Source organism: Triplophysa dalaica, chromosome 18 (assembly GCF_015846415.1).
Source record: "Triplophysa dalaica isolate WHDGS20190420 chromosome 18, ASM1584641v1, whole genome shotgun sequence".
Taxonomy (NCBI): domain Eukaryota; kingdom Metazoa; phylum Chordata; class Actinopteri; order Cypriniformes; family Nemacheilidae; genus Triplophysa; species Triplophysa dalaica.
The window spans coordinates 1,291,063-1,310,486 of NC_079559.1; the positions used below are offsets into that span (position 1 = coordinate 1,291,063).

The following is a 19,424-nucleotide window of genomic DNA, read 5'->3' on the forward strand; positions in this document are numbered from 1 at the left end:
CTTTATTGTTACACCACCACAGTGTGAGAGTAGTGGTAGGTGAAAACTTTTGGTCCGTAATTCAGACATTGTACAAACAATCGGGGCCGAAGATAATGAATTCTAGGTTCCCTGAAAAATTATTGATATGGACCCCCACTGCCTTCCAAATAATAGATGGACATTTTATATCATATCACTTTGACGTAGTCTATCTACATCAGAACAACAGAATATGATAATGTTGTTTTAAACCCTTTTTTTACAGTTCAATGTTTATAATGTTAAATGAATTTATGAAACATTGTTGTGAATAAATGCATGAAGACTTTTTAAGAAACTTATAAAGGAATAATAAAAGACAATGCTTTATTGAATTATAATAAATAAAACAGTTGTAAAAATGACCAGCGGTTCTGTATAATAGTCTTTTCAATCAGTCTGTTACCAAATAACTGAAGTCAATGATGGGGTAACACACAAAGGCCCACAGCGCAGCCAATCTTGACACAGCGTTGCCAATCTTGATAATTCTTCCTATCGCTCGTCGGTTGGCGCGTGGGCAGGCTATTTCTTTCGCCTTGCCATTGGCGTGCTATTCCACGTATAGTCAAAATGCGTGAAATAGCATGTCACCCCATCTTTAACATTAAAAATGGAAAAGAATGCAGTCCTGTGAATAAATAGAGCACTTAAATGTTTCTGAAGTCTTGGGGTTTGATGGAAATAATGTAGCATTGCATAATATATAATGACATAAACCCAATAAATGTATCTATACAAAAGCCCACAAAAAATATTGTGCAGAGCCCTTCTTAAATTCGCTGGTCCAAGCGGAATTAAATTAATAAAGAACTAAATTAATAATTCAATTAAGAGTTTAATTAAGAGTGTATTAAACAATGAATTTAATTAAGACTCCAAATGAGTGTTAATGTGTTTTAAAGACAATTTAGCCCAATCCATGACCCTCGGGTCTCGGGTCTAGCACCAATGGGTTTTTCGTCTCTGTCCTCAGTTTGTGTCATGGCTTTGTTGTGACCTGTCTTTTTCACTCAGATTGCAAACTAATTTAATCTAGTTTCATTATTTTAAGTTTATATCTAAAAGCCTGAGATTTCCTTCTAGAAGTTCAAATAGGGTCATCGCCTTCAAGTAACAGCCTGTAAATAAATTTGCAAGGATTGTTTATTTTAAAATGCGCCGTGATTCCTTACCTTAGTTGAAATAAAAAGGCCTATCTTTATTATGAATCCAAATGCAATGCAAAGCTAAACATGTAAGACACTTGCCGTGAACGACAAAGAAAACAATATATGAATGTGGTGCTGACAAGGAAATATCTATAGCAATATAATTGCTCCGTCTTTGTTGCGGGGTATTTTTTTTTGGATCTTAACAGTTACCTTGGAAGTATCAAGCCCGTTTACTTCATTAATTATCAACATTATAAACAATAACTCCAGATATTCTTGTCAGATCTGGGTTTTGTTACCGGGAGTTAGAGAAGATCAGCGCTGTTTCTCCGCTGTCAGCTTGTTAACTGTCGGCATGTTGAACAGACTTTCAGCAGAGTAAAATAGATATATGCTTGTTTTTCTTATCAAGAACATGTAAAACAAAAAAAACTATATTATTATATAACACAGACTGTCAATATACTCACTATACGTTGCGTTTTATTTTGTTCATTTTGTTTTGAATGTTTTCTTTTTGCATTATCCCATTCCGCATAATTTTAAATTCAGTTTTTAAGGATTTTTCTATATTTTCTACATTTAAAAATATAGTTATAATAGGATATAGGTTATATATATATTATCAGACATACTCGCTGTAGCACAAACACGCAAACTGGCGCAAACGCATATTGAACAACACAGCTTCCAATCGGCGGGGCATATTGGCGTTATTTTCTGTATCGGGCCTATGCCGAAAATTAATTTATAAGCCATTATCGGCCGATAATATCGTGCATCCCTCATTAAAAAAGTTACCCCTTAGTTTTAAAATACATAGGCTACAGTATAAATATATATATTTTATTTTATTTCCTCACTCTTTACCCTTTAACCAAATTTAAAATATTGTTTCCTTATACCTAGGTACACTCTACTTACCAAAAGTTACACTGTAAATTGAGGTTTACCTACACAATTCTTTGCGGGTTGTATATCTGGTTGTTACCCCTTTATTACCCAAGCTTAACATATTGTTCCTGTATACCTACAGGTAGGAAAACTATAATTTCCAAAATGTATACGTTAACTCTGTTTATTTGCTCAGTTTTTCGCGGGTCGTAATCTAAAAAGGGCTTTCTAAGATAGACCATAGTCAACATCCCTAACGTTCTAATGTTAATTTGTGCGGGGAACTAGTATCCTACACTAAATAATACATATTAGATAGTTACAAAATTAATTTACTTTTACTTATTAAGCAGACACTTTTATCCAAAGCAGTTTACAAGTTGGGTAAACAATAGCAGCAATTGGGTCAACATTAGGACAACAAAAATCAAAAGTGCAATATAAACATGTCACAAAGCCTACAACAGTGTACAGAGCTAAGTAGGCTATATTTTATCTAAGTTTACGCATGCATTTTTTTGAATTTTTTTAGGCATTGTAGAAAAGATATTGAAATCAGAAATGATCAGTCAGGTTCTGACGGAAGAGATGTGTTTTCAGCCGATTCTTAAAGATGGCGACAGAATCTTCAGATCTTGTAGCTACAGTCAGATCATTCCACAAATGTGGAACCGATCAAGAGATGGTTTATGAAAGTGATTATTTACATTTTTGGAATGGCACCACAAGACGTCGTTCTTGCCACGTGGATTCAATGTGTTATACATTTGCATTAATGAAATGTTTTCATCAAAACAGAATCCAGTAGCACTATTCCAATGCTCCTCAACCAAATACTTTGAGAAATTTAACAACAACAGGACCAAATTAACATCAGTTTTAACATCCTCACCTTTGTTTGGAGCATAGTTGCATTCACACATAGCCTCAGTTAAATTAAGCCCCATAGAAAACACTATTTGCCTCACTACAAAATTATTCATTACTATTCCAGAACCTGTAGTGATAAGTATATGTTACGATTTTCTTTCGAGATTTCTTTTGAAAACTGTCTCTTAAAGTTGAAACGCTGTATATGTACTTTACTAAATGTACTAATATATGCACAAATATTGTATTGTTATGTAATTGCACTTTATTTAAGATAGTTTTGAAATCATGTTTTCTGCCATTTCATTACATTTTGTCATTACATTAAAAACACTCATTGTTGCTCTTGCTCCTATTGACAAAGGAGGGTTGTAACAGATACAGGGGTGACGTGCTGATGAGGTCAAAAGTTCAGTGTTTAATCTAATAGTTATAACTGGTATTTACAGTGAAAATCCAAAAAGAAAAAAAAACTAAACAAACAAAATAAATAAAATAAACTGTTCAAAGTTATCTGCAAACATAATTTGGCTATACCAATAAATTGGCCCAAAAACAGAGCAATAACTCCCAACTGTCATGATTTAGACCAGTAGAACCCAAGTACAGGCAAGCACAAGACAAGATGGTATGTAGGGGTAACACAGATTTATTATTAACAAAGAACACTACAACAAAAAGGCAAAAAAAAACACAAGGGGGAAAACAAGACTGGAAAACTGAATGACAAAACAAGAACACGGACTGACTAGATTAAGAAATAAAACACTTTATGCAAACTCTAAACTAGACTTACGAGACACGGTGAAACAGGAACTTGGGAGACAAGGTACACAACAAAAAGCCACAGGTTACACACACAGAGCAAGGTATGAAACGCAGAGCAAGGTATGAAACGCAGAGCAAGGTATGAAACGCAGAGCAAGGTATGAAACGCAGAGCAAGGTATGAAACGCAGAGCAAGGTATGAAACGCAGAGCAAGGTATGAAACGCAGAGCAAGGTATGAAACGCAGAGCAAGGTATGAAACGCAGAGCAAGGTATGAAACGCAGAGCAAGGTATGAAACGCAGAGCAAGGTATGAAACGCAGAGCAAGGTATGAAACGCAGAGCAAGGTATGATACGCAGAGCTACATACAACAAACCAGCACAGGACAATGAAACAAGAGGATGTTTTATAGGGAGACAAACACAGGATAATTAAATAGGGACCAGGTGACACAGATCAAACACCAAGGAGAAGCCAATTAACACAAACTAGGAAACAGGAGGGTAGGAACGATGACGCGACTCGGGGAGAGTATGGAAGGCCACAAGGTCAAAAACATCTCTCCCCACATGAAACAAAGGATTCTGTATGATTCCACCTTTAAACCAAGAAATACCTGACAAGGAGAGGTAAAACCATGACACCAACCACTTACTGTACAAGCCTTTAACCACACTGAGGCGCCTTCTTAAAAAGGCTAAGCCCCTCCTACTTGATTCAAACCATTTGGTAATTAAAGATAATAAAGAAATCTAAAGAACACAAAATCAAAATAGATTTAACAGTAACAAAGAGATAAACAATTAGAATAATATAAAAATTGAAAACAAAACAACTCAATTAATTATTAATGTTGAACAACGTTTAACAAAGAATCAAACAGAACTCCAATCTCCCCCTCACACATGACAACAATTAACTGTGCCTACTATTGGCGGGAAAGAAGCATTCAAAATGGTGGCAGTTACTGTGACCGGGTTTTGTCTATTTGGTGAGGTAAAATGTTCCTGTACGTAAGAATGACAATTAATTATCATGTAAGTGGTTAATTGAAATCAATAAACATATAAGATGGTTAATCAACAAAGAGAAATGAATAACTAAGGACATGAAAAGAAGGCATGTGAAGACAGGTACAACACGAAACAACACACAATCAGTGACACACCTATATCTGCGTTGACTGATGTTAAACTATGCGCAAAACAGATAGTGTGTCAGGATGTTAGTGTGAAAAATGTGTCTATGTATGCATTTTCTCAGACCAGTGTCATAATAAGATTCTTCTCCAAAATAAAAGTCTCTAGTCACAGATCCTCACTGTGACAAGGGTGTACAAACATTTGTTATGTTTTTAATGCAACATGTTTGGTTGATTCCAAAAAAACAATGTAAGAGCTTCTAAAGTTTTCTTTTAGTCCAACCTTGACCATGTTCTAATGTATTTAGTTGGGACTTAATGTGGAAGACCACTTTAATCTGACCACTGCAATCTTCAGTGATACATGACATATGTATGCATATGTAACATCAATTTAAGTCTGTTATTAAATACTTTCATTCACAAATCTGCAGACTAGTGTTGGTTTAATGTTAATATTTAAACGCTCTGTAATGCAATGGGATGAGAATCAGCACCTCCAAATCTGAGACCATGGTTCTCAGTCGGAAAAGGGTGGCTTGCCCACTTCAGGTAGGTGGAGAGTTCCTGCCTCAAGTGGAGGAGTTCAAGTATCTGGGGGTCTTGTTCACGAGTGAGGGAAGGATGGAACAGGAGATTGACAGACGGATAGGTGCAGCTTCTGCAGTAATGCGGTCGTTGTACCGGTCTTTCGTGGTGAAGAAGGAGCTGAGCCGCAAGGCGAAGTTCTAGATTTACCGGTCAATCTACATTCCTACTCTCACCTATGGTCATGCGCTGTGGGTCATGACCGAAAGGACAAGATCCCGGATACAGGAGGCCGAAATGAGCTTTCTCCGCAGGGTGGCTGGGTGATCCCTTAGAGATAGGGTGAGAAGCTCGGTCACTTGGGAGGAGCTCAGAGTAGATCCGCTGCTCCTCCACATCGAGAGGGGTCAGCTGAGGTGGTTCGGGCATCTTTTTCGGATGCCCCCTGGACGTCTTCCTGGGAAGGTGTTCCGGGCATGTCCCACTGGGAGGAGACCCCTGGGAAGACCTAGGACACGCTGGAGGGACTATGTCTACCGGCTGGCATGGGAACGCCTCGGTGTCCCCCCGTAAGAGCTGGAGGAAGTGCCTAGGGAGAGGGAAGTCTGGGCATCCCTGCCTAGACCGCTGCCCCCGCGACCCGGCCCCGGATAAGCGGTAGAAAATGGATGGATGGATGTATTGCAATACAATATAGTCATGTTATAGCAAAGCTCTCCCACATATATAGCTATAATCACTGCACTTATTTCCGTCATTGGTATAAATTGCAGAAGGGTGGAAATTGACAAGAAATAGACATTTTTATACTCTCATCTTACTGTTAACGTTTCTTTAGTCATTTCTGCATCCTTAAAGCCTGAACCACTATAGCAGAACCACCCTTACAGTGACGTGCATGTTTTTACCTCAGATGTTGCCAGCCGCATAATTCCAGGTATATTTTTACAACGTTGATGTCATACCAAGTGAGTTAAAGTTTTTTTTATGTGTATAGTATCAAATAAGTAACTGCAGAGAAATTTGAAATTTGTAATGTGAATTTTAAATGTTGACCGTTAATACGCACATCTGTAACTACACTCTTAAAAATAAAGGTGCTTGAAAAGTTCTTCACAGCGATGCCATAGAAGAACCATTTTTGGTTTCACAAAGAACCATTTAAGCATTTTGCCATTTCTTCATTACCTTTTCATAATCTGAAGAATCTTTATTCGCCCCAAAGAATTTTTTTTGAAATATGAATTTTCTTTGGATGTTAAAGGTTCTTTGTGGAAACATTTAGACAAAAAAGGTTCTTCTATGGTGTTGTGCATAATGCACCTATTTGAACCAATAAGATGACATGTCCTTTCACCCTGAACCCATCAAGTATGACATGCATGATTTAATTGTCCAAGGTCTGCAGGAAGAAAACAAGAGAAAATCAGGATCAAGGAAGAGAGGAAGACCAAGCGCCGAGCCAAGGCCGCAACCATCAACGGATCAAACGATTTCTAAAGTCACACAAATGATAAGGTTGATTCGTTAGTAAGAACAGATCATTTAAAGTTAATGAGGCTTGTAAGAGGAATTTTAGTAGTCTGCCTCCTTTGGTCTAGTTTAGAAATAACCACTACCAAGGTTAAGTCTTTGTCATTGATCGAAGACTCAGCGCTGGCTGTCGATATGAACTATTTCTTGTAACCACGCTTTTGCAACATATATTAAGTTCCAGAAGGTTGTATACAATTTATGAGAGTCGTTCTGAATGACAGGTGAAGAGTCCAATACTTAAGAGAGTCATTTTGAAAGACAGGCAGAAAGTTCAAGTGGTTGTGCTTTTCATTGCAAAATAGGTCAGAGGTATTAACTCTTCTAATAAAGCTATGTTTTAGTGCTAAGGAGGCGCTGGTGTCAACTGCACTGCGAGATAACACCTGAGTCATTAGTCATTTAACAGACACTTTTATCTCCACTGAGGTTACAACATGTGTGCGCATTTAGTGACTTATATTTACTTAGGCAGGAAAACGATGAGGCTATAGCATAGGTTTGGATGAGCGTGTCTTGTGAGAGATCAAATAAGGAAGTCTGCATCCTGTGACATAGCCCCTTTGTACGTCTGGGGCACTATAAAAAGAAACTCTGGACTTTTTTCAAGGCCGAACCTTGTTGTGAAGACTTATCGTTGTTATGTTTTTATGATTACTTCTTTGTGATTTTTATAAGAGTGAAGCCATTCTCTATGGTGATGCAATAAACCTGTTTTAACAAGTCTCTGTGTGAAATTATTACAAATATACTTATTATCTGAACCTGAATAAATCCACCGATCTAGTCAAAATGACCGAATCTCCTGAGTTCAGAAGGACACTGCCCAGCTGGATCACGGACAGCGCACTCAATCTGTAGGTGAGATCATAGCATCAGTATGCATGTTGGGGCTTTTCAATGCAAATGCGTAAGCTTGGGATGTACTGAACTTGATTTATGGATTGTAGGAGTTGCTGTTAGGATGTTTGGGTGTCCAGGCGGTCTCGAAATTCCTTTAAAAATGACATTAAAAAATCTTTTTTTTAAGAGTTTATGTTTTTCAGCATGTAATCGTTTCAGATAACATGGCTCAAAATGTATATATTTACGTTAATAAGAAAAATGTATGTTTATGTTTATATACATAAAATAGATACAATGGTTATGTTTGTCAAATGAATTGGGGTTGTACTTCAGGTCATATTGATCTAGTAATTTCAAATGAATAAATTAATCGAAAACAGATTGACAGACTAAATCTTTGTGTTGCTGTTGCTGCAGAAGTAACAGATTAATAGCTTGTCACTCTTGAAATCTTTAACCACTGTTTATTCTAAAGCCTAGGTAAACAGAATCCTGGCTTATCTGTTTCACATTTCACACTGTTTATAATTTACCAAGAGTTGAGAATTAACCCATAACCTGATTTTTCACACTGTGCATTACTAGACCTTAGGTTAACATTCTTTTTTAGAAATTTGCGGTGTCAACAGTCATGATTGGATAAATACTGCAGCATCAAACTGACTGAATAAAAATAGTGCATGGTCGTTTCGCATCCGGGGGAAAATGATGCCTCGCAAATCCTTTTTGGGTGTTTAAAGCCTACTATAAGACGTTAATTACTCGAATAAAAAACCCATAAAGGATTGCTTTTCAAACTGCTTACATTTGTCACTGAAATGCAGGGTTAACTCTGCAATAGACGGTGCTAACCCTCCTTCAGAGCACGGTTTCTTAACCCCGCAGTAAAATGTGGGAATAATTACAAGTGTGAAACGTTTGTTTACCCGGGGTTAAAAGCGGCAGTTTGGAATGAAACCAGTTATGTAACATTAATGTGCTTTGTTGGAAAAGAGACAAAAAGAAACTGTTGGGTTCAAATACAAACTTTATTTAAAACTATATCATAATAACTGGCCATCTGGTGTTCAAGGCGTTGTCCCGGTGGGCCTCTAACGTACGAGGACGGAACGAACTTGGGTCTTTCAGACGGACGTTTTATAAATGCGAATGCACGTAACACGAATCCAAAAGACACGTTTGCATGACAACCCCCTTTCCGGTCGACAGACCCGACCATGCACCACACCACTACACCACCAAAATTGGTTATTATTAAACTAATTTAAGGCTTTATGTATTATATTGAATATGTTAAGAGTAAACACTCGCTCAGAGGAACAATATGAAGACATTGCCAATGGTTCAAAGATTTGATGAGTAATCATGGAAACGGTTAAGAAGTTTCTGACCGTGAAACGATCAAATCAGGGTTTTTTGCTCAAATGACTTAATTCTGCTAAGGTGTGTAAAGTACTAAATTAAAAAAACATTCATATTTTGTAATTGAATTTATTAGTTTATAAAACGACATACACTATTAGATATGAAGATAAGTTTAGATATAGGTTACTCTATGTAAGTATTTTTATACTAAGATATTTAAAATATATATTCATCATGGCTATCTCTCTTAGATTTGTTGATATGTTTGTAAACGTTATTTTACCATGTATGAGTTTTTTTTTTACAAGTGTATTTTACATGTAATCAATGACATTGCTCATAGGCTGTATAATGAACCTTTAATATAAACCTTAAAAACTACTTTTATTTGATTTGGAAAAAACTGACTTTACAATGTATCCACTTTATTTTGAACAGTTACTGATGTAGTCACAATAATGAGATTTAACGGGATTGGGTTGTGGTAGTTGGGGTTTGCGGACATGTTCACCTGGGAAAGTAGCGACACTGCACACCCTCTATACTATCAACATATATCTTGTTAATTATTGAGTGTGCATTTGTTAAGCAGTGTTGGGTAAATTACTCTGAAAAAGTAATTAATTACTAGTTACTCATTACATATTCAATAGTGTAATTAGATTACTGTCCCAATTACTCTGTCCAAAAAGTATTTAGTTACTCATTACTAATTACTTTCTATATCCTACATCGACCTTGATTAGTTAAGTGATTCAAGAATATACGTGAAACGGCTTATTGAATTCATTCAAATAAATAATATTATTAACTGATCAAGGTATTACAAATGTGAGAATTATACAATAAAGAACAGATTTTAAAGTAAGACTTTGAATTTTGAAGTCAATTACACTATTGCAGTTTAATTACATCAAAACTAATTGTAATTAAATTACAGAAAACATATGAGTAATCCCTTACTTTACTTTTTCAAGGGAAAAGTAATTAAATTACAGTAACTAATTACTTAGTAACTAGTTACACCCAACACTGTTGTTAAGGCAACTAAGTGCTAAGTGTTTCTGTTGTTTATTTACTCCTATGTTATATGGTCACTTGTGCTATAAACGGATAAACTCCTACTCTTTGACCAGGGGCCCGTTTCAGAAAGCAGGGTAAGTGCAAACTCAGAGTAAGTCAACCCCAGAAAACGGAATACTCAGGGTTTTTGGTTTCAGAACGCGAGGAATGTCAAACCCGCGACCGCGGAGTAAGTCAAGCCCATTTCAGAAATCGAGGTATCTTATACTCCGGGTGAGTAACCAGAGTAACCTACTCCGTGAACCTAACCTGGTCGGGAGCAGGTTTTATTCCGCAAACGCAGGGTTTGTTACAATCTCCGCCCCCTTTTCGAAGCGCGAGCGGGTTGAAATGACATACGTCATATGTTTATTGATTAGAGTTCCTAATCGCGCTCTATTTAGTCACACAGAACTTAAAATAGCATGTTCGTTTATTCATGAACCCATAGATGAGGAAGCTGCATTAATTCGCACAGAATTATATTTATGTCGGGAGAGAATTCTGAGGCCCCGTTTGGACGTTTTATCTTAACTTTTAAGGCCAGTTTAAGAAGTATATTTAACATTTCCCAATCAGTCATCCTACTAGCAAGACTATTTTATTTCTTTAAACTTTCCTGAATGAATGATGTTATTGTATTTCTACCACGGCGTTTTAGTGCCACGTTAAAAATAACATAAATTCAAGATTACGAGAATAAAGTCAAAATGTTACGAGAATAAACTCGTCGTAATACGTATTTTATTTTCATGAAAGTTGTAGTTTAAGAGTTTAAATTATGTTTAAGTACGTCATCTGAATCAGTGAGTTAATTCGTAGTTCATGTCAGATTTTGACATTTCGACTTTATTCTCGTAACATTTCGACTTTATTCTCGTAACATTTCGACTTTATTCTCGTAACATTTCGACTTTATTCTCGTAACATTTCGACTTTATTCTCGTAACATTTCGACTTTATTCTCGTAACATTTCGACTTTATTCTCGTAACATTTCGACTTTATTCTCGAAATCTTTTTTTTACGACGCCGTCGTATATTTCATATTCAGCTGCTGCCAAGATCTTTTTATTGCAGAAGGATTTCACCTACATGAGAGCAAGAGAGTTAAATATAATTTACATTTTCACAGTTTCAACAAAATAAATATAAAAGTGATTGAAATATAAACTTGCGCATTAACACGTGAAGCACTTTTCTCCCACGCCAACTCTCTTTCTTTTGCTGCTGCGGCTGTGTTGCACTTTTTTCTAAATATCTGCTCATATTCACTATACGCTTGTAACAGTTCCTTCAATTTGATTGGCGAGAAATGAACAGAGCGCTTTTTGTCACGTGCCGTTGCCATGGTGAATCGTGCTATCTTCACTCAATTGATGATGGCTTTTCATCGCCATGCTGAACGCGCGTAACCTAGAGTGAACCTACTCAGGGTTGATTAAACTAACTCAAATCAGCTGTTCTGAAACTGAAAACTCAGAGTAACGATTCTCTGAGTAAATCAACTCAGGGTTCAGATTTTAACTCAGTGTTGGTTGAACTTCCTTATTGAAACGGGCCCCAGAGCACTGCAGCGGTCAATAATAATATAAACACCAGTTTCAGTGGGCAATCGGTAACAGTAAGAAATACTTTAAATTCTATGTCCTGTAAATTGTAAATTAATGTTTAGCTGCGCTGCATATCAAATAACAATGAGAAGTCATTCGACATACACGCAATGTTTAATTACCATACACCACACAAAAGGGAAGAAGATAAAAGAGTTTGTGACACTGAAACCAAACACCCACTGTTTAAAGAACAACATAACACAGATACAGTAAAGCTGATCTCGGGCGCAGTCATCAGAAGTTGAATTCCCCAAAAGAACATTTCCCACGCCTAGAATATGAATAGAGGAAAGGAGGCCTCATGTTTCACTGGGTTCATCGGAAAGGCATCCTCTATGTCTGGTGGATAAATGATTATAGAAATACATAGCATATTTATAATTACTTTTTCTTGCTATTATCAGAGAGACATCTCAGGAATTGTGTGTCCGATCCCACCATCATCACATCCATTATCCTAGGTGAAAGATGCCTTTTGGTGAGGTGCTCTGGTTCCCATCAATGCGACACATCGTCAGTTGTGCACCTCAGCCTCATTGGGTGTTTCGGCCCTTTATCACAAGATACCCTCAGCCAAGAGATGCCCACCGCAGGTTTATCAGACTTGGGTGTGTGCGCATTGTCACTGTCATGAAACAGAAGGACTCAGATGCAGGGATATGTCTTAACAGAAAGTTGAATCACACGTGATAGGAAACAAAAAGGTGACAGGGTGCCCCTGGCACAGAGCAGCGAACAAAAAGAATCCAGACAAGGCTGGTTGGGCACACACAATGTGAGCAAACCGCCAAGTGGAAGAGAAAGTCCAAACATGCTCTATCTGATAATGAAGGGAGGTGCTGGATTCAAGTTCTATCTTGTGGGTTGTGGTTCTAGAGAAGACACGAAACACATTGGTACACTCTTGATAAGACAATACAATACATCGGCACTCTGAGTGAAGGAAAAGAATTGCAAGCTTCAACATAAGTTCTGCCGGGAAGACTCAATCTTGACCATTAACTGCCAATGGTCATCTAACATAGAATGTATAAAAGATTGCCACTCACTCAACACTGTCTTGTGTCACTCAACAGACACATCTGTCATTGCTTACATTTAGACATTTACATTTAGCAGACGCTTTTACATTTCCATTTAGGCATTTGGCAGACACTTTTATCCAAAGCGACTTACATTGCTTTATCCTATACATTTTACATAGGTATTTGTAATCCCCTGGGATCGAACCCACAACCTTGCGTTGTTAACGCATTGCTCTTACCACTGAGCTACAGGAAAGCTATCCACAGCGACTTACATAGAGTTTAGGAGCAATAAGTGATAGTTCATACAGGGTTGAAATGCTAAAATAAATAAATTAAAAAACCTTAAGCGCAAGAGCAAATGAGTAAAATATTTTAAATAATATATTTTAAAATATTAAACTATATTATTGGTTATTACAACAGGGGTCTTCAACATTTTTCGGGGCAACGACCCCTTAGATGAGAGATGCATGGAGCAGGGACCCCGCTTTACTAAATGTGTAAACGGAGCTATTTAAATAAAAAATAGGCAAGATTATTGAAAAGCTTGTCTTCAATCAGCTGACCAAATTCTTGAACTCAAATGGCTACCTGGACAATTATCAGTCTGGTTTCCGTCAGGTCTGGTTTTACTAGATCTCAGTGCTGAATTTGACACGGTAGATCACACCATACTCCTACATAGGCTGGAAAACTGGGTAGGGCTCACTGGGTTGGTACTTAAATGGTTTGGGTAAAACCGTAAAGGGAGAGGTTACTATGTGAACATAGGCAACCATAAATCTGTCATCACATCCATTATCCTAGGTGAAAGATGCCTTTTGGTGAGGTGCTCTGGTTACCATCAATGCGACACATCGTCAGTTTTGCACCTCAGCCTCATTGGGTGTAAATTAACTTCCTTAAATTAACCTCCTCTTCAATTTGTATATGCTCCCACTTGGCCAAATAATGAAAAACTACCAAATTGCTTACCACAGCTATGCAGATGACACTCAAATCTACCTATCCCTCTCACCCAATGACTACAGGCCTATTAACTCTCTTTGCCAATGCATTGATGAAATTAACAGCTGGATGTGTCAAAACATCCTTCAGTTAAATAAAAACAAAACTGAAGTCATTGTTTTTGGTCACAAGGATGAAACTAACAAGGTAAACGCATACCTTGACTTAAGAGGTCTAAAGACACAAAGCAAGGTAAAAAATCTTGGTGTCATTTTGGAGTCTGACCTTAGTTTCAGCAGTCATGTCAAAGCATAAGCAAATCAGCGTACTACCATCTCAGAATTATAGCCAGAATCAGATGTTTTGTCTCAAGCCAAGATTTAGAGAAACTAGTCCATGCTTTCGTCACCAGCAGGGTGGATTACTGTAATGAGCTCCTTACAGGTCTTCCCAAAAAGACCATCAGACAGATGCAGATCATACAGATCGCTGCTGCCAGGATTCTGACCAGAACCAAAAAATCTAGCATATCACTCCAATCCTCAGGTCCTTGCACTGGTTACCAGTTACTTTTAGAATCAACTTCAAAGTATTATTAATGGTCTATAAATCACTTAATGGTCTAGGACAGGGGTGTCCAAAGTCAGTCCTGGAGGGCCTGTGTCCTGCAAAGTTTAGCTTCAACCCTAATCAAACACACCTGAACAGCTAATCAAGGTCTCACAAAGCAGACTAGAAACTTCCAAACAGGTGTGTTGAGCCAAGATGGAGTTAAACTCTGCAGGACTGTGGCCCTCCAGGACCGACATTGGACACCCCTGGTCTAGGACCTAAATACATCTCGGATCATCAGGATCAAGTCAGTTAGACATAACAAGGGTTCACTCAAAACAGGGGGAGTCAGCGTTTAGTCATTACGCCACCCATAGCTGGAATCTGCTTCCAGAAGACATCAGACATTCACCAACAGTAGCTACTTTTAAATCCAGATTAAAAACACACTTGTTTAGCTGTGCATTCACAACCTAAGCCATGTGCTGGTTCACATCAACTACACTTCTATTTCCAATTAATTTTATTTTTACATTTTTAATCAATTTTATTGGTGTTTTATTGTTTCTTAAAATCTCAAGTTTTTGTGATCTTAAATCATTTGCATTTTAAAGATACGTTTTATTTCTTTCTGTCAATCATTTTATGTAAAGCACTTTGAATTGCCCTTCTGCATGAAATGTGCTATATAAATAAACTTGCCTTCCCTTAAGTTGCAGTTTTCGGAAATGCGTGGTATAAATCGTGTTTCCGGAACGGATCGGGTAGTGACAGTGCGTGCACTTTCACATGGGTCATTTTATCTAGCGATAAATTATTATTCATAAATTTGACCAAAAGTTAAGATTGAGGCCTTCGCAAAAGGGCCTTTACTTGAAAAAAAAAACCTTTTTTTGCCTTGACAGAAGGGCACTTTCGACATTGAGAGCCACAGAAGCTACAATATCCCCCCCCCCCCGCATGTGCATGATGTTGCTGTGTTCCTCCTTAATACCTTTGTTGATAATATAGGGGAGAGTAAGAGAATCAGATGATCTTAAAATGATACTCAATTTTACATTTCCATATATGTTACATTTCTTTTCAATTTAATTATTTTCAAAGTAATGGAAACAACGGTGCACACGTAACGAACCCTCTGCGATTCCCTCGTGAACCAACAGGGGTTTGCAATCCTTAGTTTAAGAAACCCTGAACTGGACCGATCTACCTTTTTAAGTAGTTAAAAAAATTAGAGGACTAACTTGTCTATTTGTGTAAATAATATATTTTATGTGTATACATATTACTGTAGATAATGTAAGCAAATGATCCTTTTCCACATTTTCATTCCATGTAGAAATGAAAACGGCGAACTTGATGCCAAATGGACATCTGCTGTGTCGTCTGGTTGCTGTGGTGGCATTTGTAGGTTTTGTGGTTTTGTTCTGGTTCTCAACCCTCAACAACTGTCCATCACTTCAACAAGGTCACCACACAGAAATCACAGAGAAAACCCAGCAAAAAGAAAATACCACACCTGCTCCCGCTAAGAACGAGAAACCCATACTCCTGTTATGGTTCTGGCCAGAAGACTTCCGCTTTAGCCTGAATGACTGTAAAACTATTTTCAATATCGACAGTTGCCTATTGACGGATGACAGATCTCTTTACAGCACTGCAGAAGCTGTCCTTATCTACCACAAATCCATTAGTTGGGACCTTTCCAACCTTCCACCATCTCCTCGTCCCCCGTTCCAAAAGTGGATCTGGTTTAATCTCGAATCACCAACAAACACAGCAAGAAAACCAGGTATTGAAAACCTGTTCAATCACACACTCAGCTACAGACAGGACGCAGACATCTTCTCCCGGCTGTCCTTGACCATCAACAAAACGCCGAATGAGAATTTTACGATTCCTAAAAAGGACAAACTGGTCTGTTGGATCGTAAGTAACAATGCTGCCGGAACTGGTGTCGGCGCCAGGAACGCTTACTACAATGAACTTAAAAAACATGTCAATATACACATGTTTGGAAAAGCTTACGGAACGTTCCTGGATCACAAAGACTATTTTCCCACCATAGCCAGCTGCAAATTTTATCTGTCTTTTGAGAATTCCATCCACAAGGACTACATCACAGAAAAGTTCAATGGACCTCTGTCAGCAGGTACTGTACCTGTGGTGCTGGGACCTCCCAGAAAGAACTATGAGAACTTTGCACCGGGTGATGCCTTCATTCACGTGGACGACTTCCAAGACGCAAAGTCACTGGCAGAATATCTGACGCAGCTGGACAGAGATGAAGATGCGTATCACAGGTACTTTAACTGGAGGAGACATTTCTCAGCACGACCTCATTTACTGCTGCAACAAGAGTTTGATCTGCCCATCTGTGACGCCTGTGAATATATAGCAACACACAAGCATTATAAAGAAATTCACGATCTCTATGAATGGTATCACAAGTAATTGACTCTCAAAAATCAAGTTGCCTTTGTAATGGATGAAATAATAAAGACATAAAAGAATATAGCATATAGCATATCTAGCACACCATAGCATATCTACGCTGTAAAACTTTGCTGTAGTTTTGCAGCAGATTTGCTAGTAACTAACTGTAGTTTCAATTACTTTTCTATTAGTACTGATTTCAATTTGAGTTAAACTTTACTTTAACAAAACATTTAAACACTTTGACTTTTGAGATTATAAATGAGCAAGAAGAGACTGGTTTCATTCCTGGCATTAGCCCAGCAACACTGCAAAACATTACTTTCTTCCCAAGCATATTTTGTCTTGTTTTTTAGTTAAAATATTTGATACTTCTTAAATTAAAAATTTACATAACAAGAAAAGTGACCTAAGATATGTAGTCTTGTTTCATGAAAGAAAATATAAGATAAAGTAAGTTTATGTTTAAAACCAAATTGTAATTTAAATCTGCAGTAAGTTACTGGCAAACCTGCTGCAAGACTACAGCAAAGTTTTACAAGGTAGATGTTTCACTACAGCTATAGGGAATACTCTAGTGTGTAATATTTACATGTGAGTCTGAATTGACAAAAGCGTGATCTAGAAAATAAAAGCGACAGCAGGCAACATAGAGCTTTGATATCTTTGATAAGGAAGGAGAACCAGCCTAAGGCAAGACAGACCTTTTAATTTGATAACATAGATATTAGTTTACAACAGAACTCATCCAAGTTCATGTCCAAGTGTATTTTTTTTAAAAATGTCAGGCTTCAAATTTGTACAGTACATTATCAGTCCTCTCTTCCAGTTAGTTCATGTGACTTGACATGTATCTAGAATCAACTAATTTCATAAACATATAGAATATTCTCTGCTCTTCTGCTTCGTTTGACTCAAGTTTTTCTGCATTAGTTTCAATTGTATATTTTTTTGAAAACTGCACAAATTTGTGGTTGCTTGTGAATATAGCAGTTTCTCCATGTCTCCTTTGCCCTTCAGTTGGTGCTTCAAGTGTGGTTTGATTTCTTTTTCTTTGTAAACTATTTATAGATCGTTTCTTAACAAAGGTTTCACATGTCCTTTTAGTCACAATACCTGTGTGTCTTGTTTAATTTGTCATTTTGGGCCGTTTTATATCGTATATGTGCACCTGTGTCTTGTTTCCCTGATTAGTTAGTCTGTTTGCCTAAGCTGTGTCTTAATTCGCCCCCCCCCCCCATCTCCTACTGTGTATAAAACACTATATCGGGTGTCTGCCATTTTTTATGTGTTGCCCAAATTCTGAGTAAACCAATTACTCCTTACATTTGTTCACTACTTTTTTACCCACAATGCATTCTGTTTCTGAGTGTACATCCGATCTGAATCAGAATCAGCTGGAGAAGAGTGATCGTTAATGCTATGAATGTACATTTTTAAGCTTGTGTTTGTTCTTGTTGATAGTTATTTTCTACTTTTTGAGAATAAACTGATTAAATGAATGTCACATATAGCACTGTTTTATTTTAAATGTATTAAGTTATTTTATCCAAATTAATAATTTGATTTGTTCTCTTTATCAAAAACTAATTGCCTGCAATAAACGTGACAAATAATGTAAAAGGAAACTTTACCATTTTACACAACAATCCATAATGCCACAACGGTTAGGGGTCATAAAAGCATAAAAGCATAAAAGCATTATGGCAAATGTCCATGACAGTGGTGTCAGATGCAGGATAAATTACGTCAGTGTCCTAAATTGTTCACTCATCTTCATTCACTTCTTCCCCATATAGTGGACCATTTAGCATTAACTATATGGGGACACAGTCCTAGTGTTTAGGCTTGTTCAACTTAATTCGGCGCCACAAGAATCATATCAAATAAAGGCAATGTTTTCACCAGAATATCTTCTGCATTAACACGTGCACAAAAACAACAACCCAGTAAGATTAGATTCAAACATAGTTTCAATTACTTACACCAGTTGATTATCAAGGTCAGTTATGGGAACAGCTGCAACATAAAACATTGAGAAAGGACCAATCAAGACAAAATATAAACATATACTTCAACATTTTTTTTTTTATGTTTATCAAAACTTAAACAGTATAAACACCCCAACAGCCACCAAACAACACCCAACCATTCCCCATCTCCAAAATTTCCAATGATTTAGAAACAGTCAAAACTTAACCGTTACGATATACATATTGAGATACATAAGAATTAATTAGCAACAATTTCATTTCAATACAAAGAGTTGGAAAAATGGTTAAAGTCGAATTCTAAGTGCATACCCTTAGGGAAAGAATTGTTTAGTGTATAAATATAACAAGCTTCTCTTTTTAATAAAATATTGTCAACATAACCACCTCTTTTAGGCAATTTAACATGTTCAGTTCCAATATACCTGATTGTGGAGAGGTTGTGTCTTACCCGAAGGGATAGATAAGAAATGGGTGCGTCGTTCTACAGATGAGTTTACATCAGCACTTGCAAAAATTACGTATTACAAAGGACATGAATGCACAAGCCTTTTCTCAAAAATACAATTGAGGAAAGGATAAGATTTCATGATGAGTTTGAGGCATGTAAAACTTGATAAGACTTGAACACGTTTTTCTCAATACACTATCGCCGGTGGAATATCATGTA

The 19,424-nt window shown here is 37.1% G+C and overlaps 1 protein-coding gene across 1 annotated transcript; it reads left to right on the top strand.

The window, feature by feature from the left end:
• The first annotated feature begins 15,668 nt into the window (after positions 1 to 15,668).
• LOC130440395 (4-galactosyl-N-acetylglucosaminide 3-alpha-L-fucosyltransferase 9-like) lies at positions 15,669 to 16,801 on the top strand. Its single transcript, XM_056773502.1, has one exon. The coding sequence runs from the start codon at positions 15,669 to 15,671 to the stop codon at positions 16,779 to 16,781; it is 1,113 nt and encodes a 370-aa protein (XP_056629480.1). The 3' UTR covers positions 16,782 to 16,801.
• The last annotated feature ends 2,623 nt before the right edge of the window (positions 16,802 to 19,424 follow it).